The sequence below is a fragment of the Mesitornis unicolor genome, unplaced genomic scaffold (assembly GCF_000695765.1).
Source record: "Mesitornis unicolor isolate BGI_N332 unplaced genomic scaffold, ASM69576v1 scaffold40983, whole genome shotgun sequence".
Taxonomy (NCBI): domain Eukaryota; kingdom Metazoa; phylum Chordata; class Aves; order Mesitornithiformes; family Mesitornithidae; genus Mesitornis; species Mesitornis unicolor.
Genome location: NW_010177420.1, coordinates 1 through 17,947, shown reverse-complemented (window position 1 = coordinate 17,947; position 17,947 = coordinate 1). Strand labels below are relative to the sequence as shown.

General features: G+C 39.3%; 1 protein-coding gene across 4 annotated transcripts in view; it reads right to left on the bottom strand.

Annotated features, from left to right (window-relative positions):
• The window catches only part of GRB2 (growth factor receptor-bound protein 2), a 45,251-nt gene extending 27,393 nt beyond the window's left edge, over window positions 1-17,858 (bottom strand). For 3 of the 4 annotated variants that reach the window (XM_010182077.1, XM_010182079.1, XM_010182080.1), the window contains exon 1: window positions 17,627-17,704. In XM_010182077.1, coding sequence (XP_010180379.1) covers window positions 17,627-17,704 — 78 coding nt within the window. Of the gene's footprint in view, window positions 1-17,626 lie in introns of all 4 variants that reach the window. The other variant, XM_010182078.1, reaches the window with a different exon arrangement.
• Between the last annotated feature and the right edge of the window lie 89 nt (window positions 17,859-17,947).

Genomic DNA, 17,947 nt, shown 5'->3' with positions numbered 1-17,947 from the left:
AGGGAAAGACCTGAGAAAGGCATAAAAAAAAAGCACCACAAGATCTGATCTCTTACCAAGCAGGTTCACCTGTCAGTCCAGACTAATTGCTCTCTTAACTCTCAGAGCACATTTGCAGTTTGTGCGCATCTGCTCTTAGCCAATAATTTTACAGCATGTCTTAATTCAGCCCACAAAATGCCTGTTCACACTCTCACAACCCTCATGATTTCGTAACATACTATATAGACACGGCCACAATTAACAATTTGGTTGGTATCCACACAAAGCTCTTTCTATTCCCACAACTCTGTTTTTACATATGTGTAACTTGCTCCCTCACGTCTTATCTGTGCATTTAAAATGTTAATTTTAACTCTCCTTTGCAGGGAAGACATGCAGATCTGCAAAAAGCACTTGAAACATTTCATTTTGGGATGATTCACTGACAAAAACTAGACCCGATGGCATCAGTTCTGCAAGACTGGTCAGACAACCCTGTCCTCGTAAAAAGAGCAGCAAAGCCAACAACAGCGTAACTGTAGCCTCCTGGCAGGGAGGAGTTTTTGCTCCCTATCAGAATCTTAATCCAACTGCATATAAACAAACCCTTGCTTAAAACAAGACACCTTCATAACCAGAATATAAATTCAGTTATAAATCAGCATTGACTAAAATAAAGATAAATTGATCTTAATAATTAAGCTTATCTTTCCCTGTACAAAACATGGCAATTTCAGTACAGACAACTAACACTATTTTGGCTTAGCATGACACAAGAGCTTAGTTTTCCACAGTATAAAAAAAACCTAAACAACTTTTAAGTCACCTAAATACTAATTTACCACTAAGCAACTAAAACTGTATTCATCAGAGATCTGTCAGCTGCAGAGTGACAGTTCTAATCTATTAGCATATTTATATTGATATAGTTTATTTAATCTGTTTTTACTGACTTCCGTCTAGCAACATCTCAAACTGGAAAGGAAATATACAGGTACTTGGTCTGGCTGATCTTCAGAGAGCGAGAATAGTTAAGAGAGACGGGAACTCTTCTTGTTTTCCAGTAACTGCAAAGCTGCTCAGACTTCCTCTCTGGTGGGACACGCACGCACAAGAGGAAGACACTTGCAAATGGTTTCTGATCAGAGCACTGAACACCATCTGACTCATTCCTCTCACATTTGCATAATGCATAGCACACCGAGAGATCCTGCAAATCTCTATGAGAGCATAAGCGAACGTATCAAACTAAGCAAACTGAAGGCAGTTCGCATGATCAGCTCTAGAGCATTAAACCCACTTAAAAATGTTTCACGGAATGTCTCCAATTTCATAAAACAGAACCAAACAAGAAATGAGATGCAGTTTTACTGCACATTACATTAGCACCGGGGATTTTCCTGCCCACATAACACTGAATGAGGGAGAAAGGATAACAAAGAGGCTCTTCAATGGTAAAAAGATTCGTAGGAGACTTGCTTTTAAAGGCCTGAGACAGCACATTGCCATCTTATTGTGCCCATGTTTCAAAAAAAACCCAAAACAAAAACAAGAAAACCCCAAACTAAACCAAAAAAACCCAAGCAACAGAAAACCCCCCCAAAACCCCCAACAAACAAAACCCAATCATCCTGGCTGGCTTAAAAAACCAAACCACCAATCAAAACCAACCAGGATGATGCTGGTGTTGCACTGATAACCTGAAGTTCAAAGACAGCTCAGTCTGTTCTTACAGACTGTTCAAGCCACCACTGAAGGTTGTTATGAGACACAACACAGCTTGCATTCAGCAACTTAAGTCATTTCTACCTGGTCAGGTTCTGCTAAGAGAAAAATATTTCAGATAATGGATGAACTGGAAGACCCTTGTTATTCCAAGACATCAGGTACACTCCAAATTCCAACTTCTGGGCATGGAAGAAGTAAACTCACATTTCAAAAAAAAAATCAACAAGGCAAAGATGTTAGATAAGAAAAAATACCCAGAAAAAAATAGATTTCAGTGGGTTTTGCAGTTAAATAACCTTTGTGAAATTATATTTAATCACAACTCTGCTTCACAGATTGTTTTGAGAAACGTTCTAACAATTTTAAAAGCCAAGAAAAACAAATTGCACCAACAGCTTATTATTCGTATTCTTCTAAATCTACAATGTGACCAAAACAACTTGTTTCAGACATAAGCCCTTAATTTCTTTTCCAGGTTTCTTTAGCTCTTTCATCACGAGGGATACAACCTGTATTTCAGTATTCTTAACATTGTATCCTCAGTCATTTTATTAGGAAGACGAGGGCAATACACTTATCCACAGTCAATCCCAGCTTTTACACCACTGCCAAAAATGCCAGTCCTTTCTGCACAAAGCTTCAGTGCTTTCACACTGATTCAGGCCTTTAGCATACGGAAACCTCAACAGGGCAAGCGCACAAACTCTATAAAAACACAGAGTAGGGTCAGTGTACTAACATTTCATGTTGATCTTTAATTCACAATAATTTTAAGAAGAAATGTATGACTGTTTTCAATCTGCTATGGACTAATGAACTATTATATCCTAGAAATCTTTTAATGACATTTAAGTTTAGCCTATATTTGGGTCACAACAGGTCTTAGTTAAACGTGTTGATTCGCTCCAACACTAATCCATTTTTCTTTTTTCTCCAAACTCATCATTAGATTATGGTTCCATTTCTGGAGAACTAATAGCATGCAGAATGAAACACCCACAACTCTGTACTCACAGGGTTGAAATAACAAAATTCAAAATTACCATGGCCTTAATTTAGCCATAAAAAGCCCAACAATTTCTGGCAAAACAGGAAAAAATTACCCTTTCAAAAAGAAAAGAAAATCACGCACCACAGCAAAGCCTCTAAGAACACACACTCCTCAGTAGAGTGGGAAAAAAGAAAATGCTTTGGTAACTTCTGATACCGAGGAGCTGGAGAGAATGAAGTCTGAACCATAAATAAGAAATTAGATATTGAAGGATAACGACCATTCATTTAAAACAAGGAAAGCTATCAGAACTAAATGGCCCACACCTAACCATAAAGAGAAGCCAATACGGGTTGCCAGAAGCGATTATGAATGGCAAAAAGTGGAAAGATACCAATAATCCTCTTCCGAAGGAGGAGGAGGGAAGATGTCCACCATGCAGTAAGGACTACACACTCACCAGAGAGCTGTCTGGTGATCTGTAACATACCCTCATTTCAGTGTCAAAACAGTGCTCCTACCCTGGCTTAAACGGGGAAAGTGCAAGGCCCAAGAACTACAAAACAAGTTTACCTTGCATTCTGCCTCAGAAAAAGTCCAAAACCACGGTTGTGGGGGCTTACTGAAAGTAAATTTTGGAATTATGTGCTGTAGGAGAGGGGAAAATGAGCAGCATTCAAAAAAAGGGGGGGGCGGCAACATCTGCACATCAAAGCAACACTCTCAAAAAAAAATTCCCCTTATGTTATGTTCCTCTTTCACTTCAGAGCTAATAAAATAGCATTAGTTCATGCCCATTTCTCTCCATAAAAGGAAAATAAAACATTTTAATAGAAATTCCTCACACAAAGTTAGAGTAGGAGAACTTCGTATATTTAAGAGACTGAGCATAAAACAGTCATTGTAGGTCACTATCACATGGATTGGGAAAAGAAACACTCATGCAAACTTACTCAGAGTTAGGAAGAAAAACACTGGAATCGTTTAAATTTACAAAGATGCACTACCTACAATATCTCAGAGGAACACAGAAACATGAAACTGATAAATAAGTACCAATACATGCTCTTTCTTTTTTTCTTTTTCTTTTTTTTTTTTAATTTTTTAAATGTAACACACTATTAGAAACGCCGGCATTCTCTAAAAGAAAAGTCTATCACTGCTTTCTTGGCTTAAGGGCAAAAGAGAAAATCAAAGAGTGTCCTTACATGAATAATGCAGAAATACAGACATGAAAGGCCAAAGGCAGTAACTTGCTGCAGAATCCTGAAGTCAAGACAGCAGAGGCATCAAATTCTTTACAGAAAAGATCTGAGATAACTGAAACCATCTCCTAATTAATGTCTCAAATTAGAAGAGCTGTTCCAGGTCAAGAACAAATTAAAACAAGAATAGAACTCGTTATGGCTCCATTGCAATAACCTGGAATTAACCTATCATAATGCAGGTCACTGACACCCTAGGGTATATTATTTGACCACAGACTAATTTTAAGCTCCCAAGTACGTTATAGTAGCACAATATCTCCATTGTAAGTCTCAGTAAAAGCAAAGGCACTGAAACTCTTCCTTACTGGGAGATTCCAATCAGGAGATCAATGCCTTGACCACAAAAATCTTCCTCCAGGGCCCTGACAAGGGGTCAACCCTTTCACAAAATGGGATTTTTAGACCACGTGTTAGCACAGATGCATTCAAAAACCTTCCCAGAAGTGGAGTTCTGGTAAGACCTCAATATGCAGAAGCCATCGCGCTAATCTACTCACAAACCAGGGATCAGGCCTTATCTAAAGATATTAAATCCGTATCTTGCACCATGACAGATGTCAGTTGGTCCCAGCTGGTTTGCAGCAATATTGCTAGTATGCAGCCATAAAATCTCCCTGGAAATACAGCTATCCAATTAAGTTGACTTTCAAGCAGCTGTTTGAAAGCTGGGCTCTTCTGGCAAAGCTATAAAAGCAAAAAGCAGTCTTCACCTCAGATCTCCATTTAATCAGTGGCAAGAGAGAACAAAAATAGAAGACAGATGAATCACTAATAGAGATAAACTAGAATAGTTAGTTGCAAGGCCAAGACTCAGGCTTTTCTAGGTTTTGTGTCAGTTGCTTAATTATTAAAAAAAAACAACAACAAAAAAAACCCTCAGGTTTTCAGCTCCTCCTCTCCACAAACGTACTCATTAACAACACAGACATCCCCCCACCGAGAGTGGCTTAATATGAGGTTAACATGGAAACCGAAGCGTCAGTGTCCACAGTGTGGGGAGGCTGCACACAGGGATTCTGGGTGGGGGCTGCACTGTTCAACAGCTTCACAAGTGATCTGAGAATGTGACAAAGGAGTGAAGTCACAAAGTCTGCCAAGAGAGTTATTGAGTGTACTCAAACCTTAAAATTGATTAATTGTACAGCTAACTTTTAATAATAAAGGACCAGGTGATAAACGTCAGATTAAATACAATATGCAAAGTAACACGGACGAGGCAAAACCAACCAAAAATCCTCAAGAAGCACAACTATATGAAGTTGTAGGTTTTAAACAAACTATTATTCCTCAGCAAAATATCCTTGAATCATGGGGGTTGTCAGCTGAAAATAATTTAGTAACATTATCTAATATTCTGTTAAAAATGAACTGAAACCAAAAGAAATATTTTGACACTGTAGATCTGTTCTGTGTCAGCCTCTGAACATTCTTAAGAACCTACACTCAGTCCATCGCAAAAAATACATAGATGAACTACAATTAATTAAGAGAGGAACAAGGATAATTGAAGCATGGAATGGTTTTTGCACTGTAGGAGAACAGACTCCAATTTCCTTCTCAGAACAAAAGTTACGTAGACAGGAGGACATTCACAAATCTATTCTCCCCATGAGAAGTATGGGGAGAGATGTTTCTCTGCTATCTCTTGCAAGGGGAGGAGGACAGAAGCAGGAATAAAGAATCAATAAAATTACTAGGTAGCATGTTCAAACCAATCAAAGGAGTAACTTTTTTTCTACACAGTACATGTTTACATTATAGAAATTTAATGCTATAATGTACAGAGGGACTCAAAATCAGTTTAGAAAGATGCATAGAAGATGTGGCCATCAGTGGCTGCTAAAGCATAACAGTCCAGATACAGCCTCCAGCTGAGAAAGTCACCGAGGTTTGACTACAGGAAGTCAAGACCTTATATGAGGAGGAAGATGATGTCCAGTGCTAGATGGACAATAATGACCCAATACTAAAGCCAGCACTTGAGAGCTCCATCTAGCCCAGTCTCTAACAGCAAGCAGTGTAGGTGTTCAGAGAATAGAGGAACATTGTGTTTAAAGAGTTTTCTGTTACTTTTAATGGTGAAAATTGCATATAATTCACTTCAGATGGGATCTGCTCCCAGAATGATACAGCACAGTGTTTCAACATTATGAAGAGTACTTCCATAGGAAAAAGTCTAAAGCATAATCCGTTATAAAGGTATAATAATTTTATCTGTGGCAACAGACAGTGAGCAGGAGAAAGCTAATACAAATTATAGTTGGCAACACAGTACAAGGGCCATGTAAAAGGTCAGCTCAAATCTGTCAATGGTAGTGCTGAAAAACCTTGCCAAACCACATCCCAGCAGCAGTACTTGTTCCCTGCGTTACTAGCTCCGCTCATCTGGATGATGCCACCTCCCCACTCCATTAGTGAAACAGTAGTTTTGAGGACCATGACTGAGGGAAAATAGATGCTTTTGCAGGAGTTTGATGACATATGGCCAGATTTCTCATTTTGGACCGCAATCCTGAACAAAAACAGCAAAATCCAGTTAGATTAAAAGCAAACTTAAAAAAATAGTATAACCGTATTTGCTTTGAGAGGACTTTAAACTAGGGAGCTCAAAAGGGTCTAGGACTGTATCCTCACAGGGTAGCTCAGACACTTCCCCAGAATGCTGACCCACATGCAGCTCACAGAAGTCACCCATGGGTAGATCGCAGTAGCTGACCAGACTGCAGAGCAGCTCTTCTACCAACATTTTGCCTTATGTTTAATAACTTCAGCTTCTTTGAAAGTTAAAAATTATTTTTCTTCTCAACAAATAAGCTTTACAGGGAACTCCTCACTCATAACGCAAATAGCACCAACAGTGTCTAAACTTACTGCAGCATCATGCACATGTTTGTAATCCAAACAGAGACAGGTGGAATGAAACACAAGCTTTTCAAGGAAAAGAAAGCTCAAGAAAGTTTAGAGAAACAATGGAAGCTTCTTTGTACCCATGCTCTTCCTTTTTACCTTACCTAAACAAACTGAACTAAGGTAACAGCTTGCAACATTTCCAGACATAAGCTGTAAAGGAAGGGGTGGAAGCCAGGAAAGCTGGGTCAACTCTAACCATTTTCCTTATCTCTACTTTTTGTGACTCTGTACAGAGAGTTAAGTTTCAATCTGGGTCCTCCTAGGTAGTGTTACAACAGTCTGCATCTCTCCAAGTTACACCCTTAACCTAAAAGGCAATTTCCAGGAAAAAAAAAAAATCTGAGGAATGTATCACTTCCTGCTAACGAGTAAGGAAGTGTCAAGACAGTTTGATGCTGGAAGAAAGTTTAAGCACCCTGGTATACAAACAGTCAAATCCACACATTAGTTTTTGACAAACTACAGTTTCAGCAGAGATAGGGCAGAGGCGTCAGTGCAAAATGTATTTTAAGAAACAAGGACAGAAGTGAAGACAAGGAGGAAGCAGAAGCAACTTCTGCTTCCTCCATTCCAGGGTTGAGAAGAGAGCCTGAATTGCCAGTCCGTGCTTTATCACATCCAGGGCTAAGGATGTGTCTTGACAAAGTATTCTTCAAGGACATGCAAAACATTACAGAAACATAAAATTTAGCTGTGGAATATATGCACAACAGGTTTTCCTGATACTGCCTCAACCGGGCACATCTGTCAGGCTGATGTTCATCTCACCAAAATTCAAGCGCTGTTTAAAGGTAAGGCTGAGGAAAACAACATTTCAAATACCAAATTTCACCCTTAAAAGTTTTCATGGTACTTGTCTACATTACAGCTGTCACCCCTTCCTCCTTGCGTTTGTTTCTTCCCTTCCTCTGAAACTGGAGGACACGCTGAGCACTTGTTTGGCCCTCCCTCCCTTGCCCCTCCAAAAAAAGAAACGTTGGGAGTTTTCCTTGATCAGTTATACTCCCAGTAGTAGTAAAGATTAGAGCACAAGACCTGAACTACACTGGAGCTCAGGAAAAACCTCTTAAGTATAAGCGGCACATTTTCCAGAGGAACTAACAAAAGATGAACACTTCTGCAGCTTCAAATCCTTCCCAGTATTCTGAAATAAATTCCCTTAAAGCTAGAATCTAAGCATAGCTCTTTCCAAGCAGACCATAATCTACTGTTAACAGCAGAAAGAAAATGCCAGATCAAATGGTTAAAACATCACTTTCATATTTATGCTAAAGAAGTGCAGATAACAAATATTCATCAAACTCAAAATCTGACTGCACGTAAGGATTTATACTGGAAAAACCTACTCAAGCTCAGCAAGAGTTGCACAGTTTAAAATTTGGTGCCAATTTCTCACAAACCAGAGGGCTGACTTGCTTAGCCCACAAGTCTCCTGGCACTAGCAGAGCTGCTGTGATCAGGGGAACCTGCTGGTTCATACATAACTCATGAAGAATTCCCCCCTTTCCTCCCAAGAGAAACAATTTTGCATAACAGTAGTACTTCTTTTTTTCTCCTCCACATGTAAACCTGTAGAGTTTTAGTACAAGTTCAAGCAAGAAGTAGGTTCTCTCAAAGCAGAAAGCATGAATTCCAGAGGCAAATTATTTAAATAAGAGGTTTTAGAGACTAACAGTATAATTACAGTTCAGCCAAACTGAGTAAAATGCTTTCTGCTCTCTGCATGAGGTCCAGCTGCAGTGGAGCCAACACGCAGCTCACAACGAAGCGTGCACGCTGACACGAACGCATGCAAATAAGGTAAATTCACCAGGTACAAACAGAATAAATCTACTCTGTTAAGTATTCTCTTTCTGTATTTTTATTTGTAAAGGTCAGTAACGTTTGAACATCACAATTATAAATTAATTGCTCTACAGAGGCTGACAATCTACTTCCTAGACAAAAATAGCAGTCCTAACTTTTTTTTTATTCTAGTCACCATCCTGGCCTGCCCCCACGAGCTCAAAAAAAACAACTGATCTGATGAAATCTTCAGTAACAGAGCTGTCCGTCTGTTTTCACAACCTCAAACAATTGGAGACAAAAGGATCCAAGATCAGGTACAGAAAACTCAAGTGAGCAATCATTTCTTGAGGAGGGGGGGAAAAAAGCACCTCTTAGGCTCTTCAAGACATTTAAGACATTTTTTAAAATGGACTTTTATTTAGTATCCACAGAAAAACACCATTCTTCTAGTAAAGAAAGAAATACAGGCTGAGGAAAATTATGAACACAACCATTTAAAATGCAAATTTCAGATGTATCTAGTAACTAATCAGGAAGTATTGTAGAGTAGCATCTGGGTTTCAGGAATATAATAAATATCCTAAAAATAATTATAATGAGCAGTTTTGGAGACTGTCAGTTCACTTTTTGCTCCATTAGAACTCAGCTGTACAACCCCATGTGTTTAGCACATGTCACCACAAAAAAACACAGTCTTACGTTTGTTAAACCAATTCTCACTTGAGCTGTCAGATGGTGGCACCAATCATGCATATAAGACATGGGAACAAGTTCAGGCTCCACCACAGACAGTCTGCTTCACAACCGCTTTTCTGCTCCATCTGAACACCTACTCTGAGGAGGTGTTACAAGATGACTTCAAAGTTGAAGGCATGTGCCACTCACGAGCAGCACTTTAAATACTCAGCAACAGGGCATGAGCCTAGAACATGACAAACAAAGCTTGAAGCTTGACAGATTGAGATCGATAATGCTGCTGTTTCCCCCAAAAAGACACAGATATGTGAGGGAATGGGACAAATAATGAAAAAACCCCACCAAAACCCCCCAAAACAAAAACACAGAATGTATTCTCCTATCCTATTTTCTCTCCCAAAGGCCAAAGCACCTAAAACCCACGTATTTATTTCCCTGTGTATATTCTACTCACTGATGTTTGCCGAACTTGGGAGATAACATTAACCACCACTGCAGAGCCAGCAAAGGAAATGAAAGAGCAAGAATTGTTGTGGGATAAAGCTGCAGATAAGAATTTATATATCAAACTACTGCAGTATCAGTTTGCTGACCTGCATTGAAACACAGAATGCATATGAGTCACCTACTCATTTGCATTTTTAATTTAACAGAACTTTCAGCAAAAACTGGAAATTATAGAGATTAAAGGCAGCTTTCCTGACAAAATGCTAAATAAAGCAAGTTAAAAATAACAAAACATTGAGACTTAGTGCCTCTTTTTACTAGCACCCCAGGGAAACTGATTACTTCACAAAAGCTCCATTTCTAAATCCATAATTAGGCATCAGAGGATGAACAAACGCATTTCCTTGGTTGCTTTTCTACCTAAACATTACATTCACAAGTCACAGCTTCATGGCTGCGTGGCCATAGCTCTCTGGCCAGCACCTATCCCATGAGCACTGAAAGAAGGGAGCAAGGGCAGGGATGAAGAAAGGAAATAGGCTTATCCTTTGCTACACATCTTGCTAATTAAAACCTCCAGAGTAGCCAGCTCAGACATTAATACATCACACAGCTTGTAACACAGAACTAAGCACAGGCTAAGGATTCATCCAGGGTCCCATGTACATTTGGTAAATCCTGTTAATGGGGCATTGTTACTCCAGTTAGCTTGGCTATAGCTACATAAGATACAGTCCCATCTCTTGGCTGCGCAGTGCAGATGTACCCGTAGTCCTCTGTGCAGAGGGGTACGACAGACTCCTCTCAGTTCTGCTTACTGCTTCAAAAGCACATTTCTGTCAAACCTGAAAAGGACATTCTGCAATTCAACACCACAGACCAGAAGAAATGCAAAGCTGCATATGCAGTCACATAGGAAAAAACCCCAAAAAACCTCATCTCAACTAGCTCATGCATGTTGCCAAATCCTTTGCTGATGTCCATTCTGTGAATGGATTTTTTAAAGTTGTCTATTGTTATGGTTCTAGAACTAGCTTTGATTTTTCAAACTTTTCAAGACCTACATAAGTAAAATTATAAACAATTTAGCAAAGGTTTTAATTCAGAGGTAACCAGCAAGTTAAGTACGGAAATCTAGCCTCATTGGTATAACAGCCTTAAATGAATACAACAGTTCAGTCCCACAGCAGCCATGAAAATGTCCTGATGTTATCTTCAGGACTTCTTCTGCTTTAGATTTATATTGTAAAATTCATAATGTTTGGTGAATTATATTCACTTTTTGATCATATAATATTCTTGGCTCCAGTGTTTTTAGGGAACTAATGCTTAAATTTCTTTCATTTTCAAAGAAATAGAATTAGTTTTGCCCAGCTCATTTTTTTACGGAGGTTTAGGCTTTAGTTATTGATTTCTGGTATATAGCCACTGGCAACTTTAAAGCACAAGGGATTTTATCAAGGGGTCACACAGTTCCCTGCTTACATTAGGCTGAGCTACACACAGATTGGATTCCTTATCTCCCCTCACTTAGCTGGATCTTTATTCATTATAGTGAGAAATCTGAAAAGCATGAATTTCACCACAAACAGGATCTCTCCTCCTCCCTCAATTAGCAGGGCTCTGCACAGAAACTGGAAAACTATGACTACATTTATGACACTCTCAATCCTTTACACATGCCAGTAAAAGTCATAATCCTTCTTCTCTTCCCTCAACCGTGATCAAGCTTTTGCTATTTTCATTTTTAAAAAAAATCTAAATCAAAGTTCATCCATTAACACCTAGGTTGTTCCTTAGAATAACAGATTTTATTGATCTGAAATTCTCAGCTATTCCCTCATCAAATAGTTACCACAAGAGAAACATCACTGAACAAAAGAGGAGATATGACATTTTTGTGTTGCCAGTAAATAAAACAAAAAATGCATCACACTGGGTGCAGTTTGACATGCCTGGTGAATAAAGCAGATAAATAATTTAGCAAGTCAAAATTTGATTTGCTGAGGCATCTACGCTAACACTTTTCAGAAGCCTGTCACACCAGTCATATCAGAAGCTGGACCTTGCTGAGAAGCTGTAACAATAGCACTTCCATTAAATTGGCAAAAGGCAGCTGGAGCTCCAAATTAGCATCACCTCCCCTAGTTACAACAATGCAATACATGTTAAGTCAATATAATAAAATTAGCTAAGCTGGCCGCTACCTTCAATCAGGGTCTTGCTTGACATTCAACACTCCAGTAGACTTTAGGTAGCACACAGCTCACAAGAGTTAATTTTGCTCTGCTTTCAGTGACAAATTTAAATAATCATAACAAATCACAACTAAATAAAAACAAAGATGCTACTTTTTAAGGAGGAATGTGTTTACTCCTTGCTTGCAAAGACAACTTTACACCTTCAGTCTTGAATACTCCATATTTACGTCCTCCACACAGAGACACCTTCAGCAATGCAATCTTGCTCTAAGCAGGTCCAAGCTCTTTTACAAATACAGAACATGAGTGTTTTCCTTTTTGGACACACGCACCTTGCGGAGGTTAGGGAGTTCCTTTGCACAACCCCTCCCCCAGTGCCTAGAGATGTTGGCTAATAAAACATCTCTCATCTTCAGATTACTATCGTACATAAGAGGAACAATATTTGAGAAGTCTGTACTAAAAAACATAGGCATTTAATCGTTGAGTAGACCAGAAGAATGCAACCTCTCATAGCAGCATCTCTTTAACACCGATCTCCAACTGCCAGGATGCCAAATCAACTACATTTAAGATAATTGCACTTGTCTTTGAGTCTCTGTAATTTTCTGACAGTTTTGTCTTCTTTGACTGCAATATTGATCACATATTGATGATAAATATAATTTTCATTCAAGGACGCCAGCCAAGGAACATGACCTAAGTGCACCTTTACAAATAATCCATCACATAAAACAGCTGCTACTCACAGCCAAGTCACACATTAATGTAGGTTGGAAGGGCCTCTGAAAATCACCCAATCCACCCTGCTGCTCAGAAGAGGGTTGATCAGATCAGAGTGCTCAGGGACTTGTCTGGGTATCTCCAAGGATGGGGATTCCACAACTTCTCTGGGGAACCTGTTCTAGTATTTGCCTTATTTCAGCATAAAGCACATAGTGCTTGTGATTTGCCTGAATAATTAATTCAGAAAACCGTTTCTCATGTATTAAAATCATCAAGACCACATTGAGTCTATTCCCTTAAAAGAAATGAGTGAAGATGAAGGTATGTAAGGAAGGGAGAGGCAGGATGAGTGTGAAGACAATTTCACCCACAACAGAGAAGTCTTTGCACTACTCTTCAAGCTATGAATTTCTGTTCTCTAGCACAGACACCACGACACAACAGCCAATGCAGGTAAGGCCAAAGACTAGGGATGAAAAGGAAGAGAAGGGAGACCACGCTCCCCTTGTTTATCACACTTCTCCCTCTATTCAAAACTATTACACTGTATCCAGGCACAGAAAAATGGTTTTCATGCAGGAACCGAAAATGCCGCCTCAGCATCAACTGTTTGCAAACACTCAATCCTCTTAAAGGCTGACAGAAAGAAAATGAGCCTGGTGGTAAACAATCATGTGAACAGGACCTGCGGTGAGTGTCAACTGTACAATCAAGAATAGGAAAAAAATGTTGATTTTGCTGAATTAAATTGTCAAATGATCAAAATCCTATCAAGGAATTCCATCTTTTAGCAAACAGGGAAGCTGGATGTGTGTCACACAAAACCAAAAATCCCAAAATTAAAGATGACAAATGTCCTCTATTCAAAACATCACCTGAATAACTTTACTCATAAAAACAATCTGTAAGTCCCTCTGAATTAATTATGCTGACAACTGCTGGGAACAGGAACTTATTCAGTTCTTCAGAAGATCACTTTCCAGCTATGCCCCAACCCTACAGCAGAAGAAGGAGAAAGAGGAAATGGAGCAGTGGCCTGTATTAAAAAAAAAAAAAGAATAAAACATACACAACAAAAAAACCCAATTCTAACATTCAAGATATTAATGAATATATTTAGTGCTTCTGTATTAAGCATGCAAAAACAGCTATCAGACCACCATGGTATTAACTACACTGCAGATTAGGTGTAGGAGGAATAGAGAAAAGAAACTATGATGAGAGAAAGAATGATTTTTCTTTCCTCCCTCTCCCCTCCCCTGCTCCTGCCAAACCACCAGCAAGTATTAGCACACTTTAGGTCTGGATACTTGCCAGTTAGCACAAAGGCCAACAAAACCAGAAGCTGCTAGAAATACAATAGTTATGCGGGACATAAAACCCGCATAACAAATACATACAGAAACAGAAGTCAACTACTCCCAACTTCAATAAATACAGCAAGTGAAAGGGGAAAAGGCTGAAAAAGCATCATGACAACCCTCAACTATTCAAAGTAAGAAACAGTAAATCAAATTTTCAAGTAGGCATTCCTCAGTTTCCTTTTTTTTTTTTAAATAATGGGACAGGTGATCTTCGCACCTCCAGTAGGATGCCAGTCACCAACAAGTTTTTGTGAAGCAACCACCAGCACCTGAGAAGAACAGTGATCTTGACAGATGCAGCGCTGTCTCAGAAGACACTGAAGGAAGCAGCAACTTTTCCTTTCTCTGGAAAAAGCTCGGCAAGTAGTAGTCAGTGTATTTCAGAAGTTTAAAGAAAGCCATTCATTTATTACCATTCTCCTGAATGGTAATAAAATAAAAGCACTGCTGTAGAACTACTTGACAAAAAAGTAAGGGGATCCAGTGTGCTGCCAGGGATACAAAAATCACAGAAGCAGCTTTTACCACATAGTGTCCACAAAAGAAAAGGCCAAGCACTTTTCCTCTTCACTCAGCTGTTTTACAATTGCAAGCCAAAGGTCAACTATCTTCACTCACTTTTGGAAACCTGCCACAAGATTACTAACAACCAGCTTAATGGCTACAGTTCAAATGCTATTCAATCAAGTCCTGAATATGTGGGTATGCAGCAGTAATGGCACCATGACATCATATGCAAGTTATCTGCTGAAATCAGTTGGAGTCAGCGTGCATCTTTGCCTTTTGTCCCCACAGACAGAAACATGAACTTTTAAGGAGTGGGAATTAAAGTGTCGGAGATTTTGTTCTTTCCTCAGTGTGGCTAAGTAACATTTGCTATGAAGCAATCCTTTGCCATCATCATATACGCCATCACACTCACTCGACTCTCTGGAGGTGCATCAAGACAGGTGTCTAACAGCTAGATTTAAAGAAGTCTTCACTACACATCAAGTTACACGAGGACCTCAGCAAGGGAATATCTAAAGAACAAAGCGTGCAAGCGCATTCAATGTGTTACACGTTTATTTCTCTTCCTGATTAATTACAGGGCAGCAGCGGGATTGACCTGATCAATAAGACAGCTCACGTGAGGCACATGAATGGGGTACCCTGAGATTTCTCAGTCATGAGCAAAGTACTAACAAAACAGATCTGGCATGTTTTAATTAATTTAATTAACTTCCATAACCTGAAACACATTCAAAGTGAACCAGACTTTCAAAATGACAACATTACACAGAAGTTTGTCAGTCTGAGTAAAGTGAACTGTAGCAATTCTAATCGCTGTTGGCTTGTCTGTCTGAGATTTGCAGCTTTAGACAGTGAACCTTACCATTCTGCACAGAACTCATCCCAACTATGAGCTGAAGAAAATTCATGAAACTCCTGGAGTTTCCACTAACTTGAGTGATAATCTTGTGCAATTTACCATTTCTATGACTCAGTTTACTCATCTATAAGGTAAATATGCACAATTTGTAAGCATTTTCAGAATACAAGCTGAAAGGAAATGCAGTTTGAAGAACTGTTCACCAGCACTTTGAGGAAGTGTTCTGACTAGGTTTTGTGTACAGTAGGAAAATCCCTCTCTGTATTCTAGGAAAAATACAACAATTAATGTCGTGTAATAGCACACATATCACCATGTTCCCACTGTTGTGACAAAATTTGTATCTATGGGAATACATCAAGAACATCCTACTATCAGCAACTGTGCACAGCTGTAAGAGTTCTCAGGAAAACTTCCAAAAGTCTAAAAAAAGTTTTTTCCTTTATTTCTTAGAGAATAAAATATTTTTAAATGAATGCAAATATTACAAGACATCTTTTCACACACTTCAGTAAGCTTCTATACCAAACTAGATTAAAATAATTACGAATACATTTTTAAATAAACTATATTTCATTGCACTTAATTTTTCCTTCCTGTTCAGTATTTTCTACAAGCTCACTTTAGCTGTGATTTACTTCAAATATACTATAAAAGCTGAGGGCAGCTAGTCGCAACCCAAAATAGAAGAATACAGCTCAGATTAAGAAAAATAAATGAAAACTTATCACAGAGGACTTCTAAAATTCTGACTATGTTGAATATTTTAAAACAGCCAAAGAAAATACTCTGGTAGTTTACAGAGGCACTGGAACAGAGGTGTGCAGGTCTAACAGGTATTTTTAGACCACTTATGGGCCAGGGATCTGTAGGATACATACAAACACAACTATTTTAAAATTTAGCAATATCAAAGGAGGATACATTTTCTCAACCCTTATCTGTTGATGGTCACACCACACTACTGCACTTTTAACAAGGCCACAGTTACATTATTGAAACATCAGCTATAAAAGATACATATTAAGTTTACATGTAAAGGTTGTTTTTTCTAACTTATCTTAAAATAGTAGTTAAAATCAAGCCCTTCTCTGGCAAAAATTTTGAGCAGATGAGTAATCCCACTGAGGTCTGCAGGACTTGATTTGTCAGCATACAGTTACAGCCTTATATCTGCAGGATAGGCACCTCTCAAAACAGCTTCTACTCAAAGCATTTTAGAAAGAAGCAGCTCAAAACACATTAGCACTAAATACATCACACTAGAAAGGTAAAGCCCATCTTATACATTTATGAAGAAATACTGACCCTGAATGAAACTCCATTAAAACACTCTGCAATATGGCTCTTATTACTCGGAAGCAAGGAACCTCAGAGCTATGCTTCGCCGAGGCCAAAGCACTATGGATTTTTCTATTTTACTCCTCTCCCAAAATAAAATTTCACACTTGTTTTGTGTGTCCAGTTCATTTAAGTAAACTTTTAGAAATTCAAATATTTTCCAAGTTTCTTTAATATGGCCAAGATGAAGACTAAAAAGCCTTTGATATATTGAAAGAACTATAGACCAAAATTCCTCTAATGCACTCCAACATCCACTTACATTTGCACAGATCCATTAAATATTCAGCCACAAGCTTATCACTCAAGTTCATCTGGACTGAAGATAAAACTCAGCACCAATATTTGACAGCCTGATGCCAAAAGATTATCTACTGAGAAATAATCTAATAATTGTTTTTTGATATTGGAATCCTTGGCAGAAAGCAAAGGAAAGGAAGAGCAAATTGATCTTGATTACTTCAAGGGGTTTCCTCTCGTAGAAAGGAATTCAGTGTCGATATTATCTTGTACTTCTGCTTATTTGCTACCATGTTTATGACTAAGTTTTCAAATATTCTAATCTCAGAAGAGAGGAGTGAGAGACTTTGGGATGCATGCTTAACACAGATACAAAAAACAGCCCCTCCTGCTCTTAAAGAGGTCAGACTGGGATCTAGGAAATCTTGAGATACCCTGTCAAAAGGAGATGGCGATCGCTGGGGACTCAAAAGAGGGTCAGGTCTGTTGGACAGGAAGAGACTCAGAGAGAAGCCAAAAAGCCCAGGGTGAAAGACAGAACTCCCGAGCCCGAGCCCTTACCCTCCACTTACCTTAAGGATATCCCCCCGTTTGAAGCTCAGCTCGTCATCCGCCGTGGCTTTGAAGTCGTACTTGGCGATGGCTTCCATGCTGGGGCTGCCGCGCACGGCGGTGGGAAGGAAGCGCTCCCCGAAGCCTCCGCTCCTCCCGCGGCGGCTCCCGGCTCAGCCCTCCCGCGGCCCGGCTCCGTCCGAGACGCCGGCCCCGTCTTTCACATACAGGGAGGTCGGGGGACGATCCGCCCTAGGGGAGGGGGAGGAGGAGGAAGAGACGGGCCATTAGGGGAAGTGGCACGGATCGATGGCCGGGGCCGCGCCCAGAGCCGCTCCCTC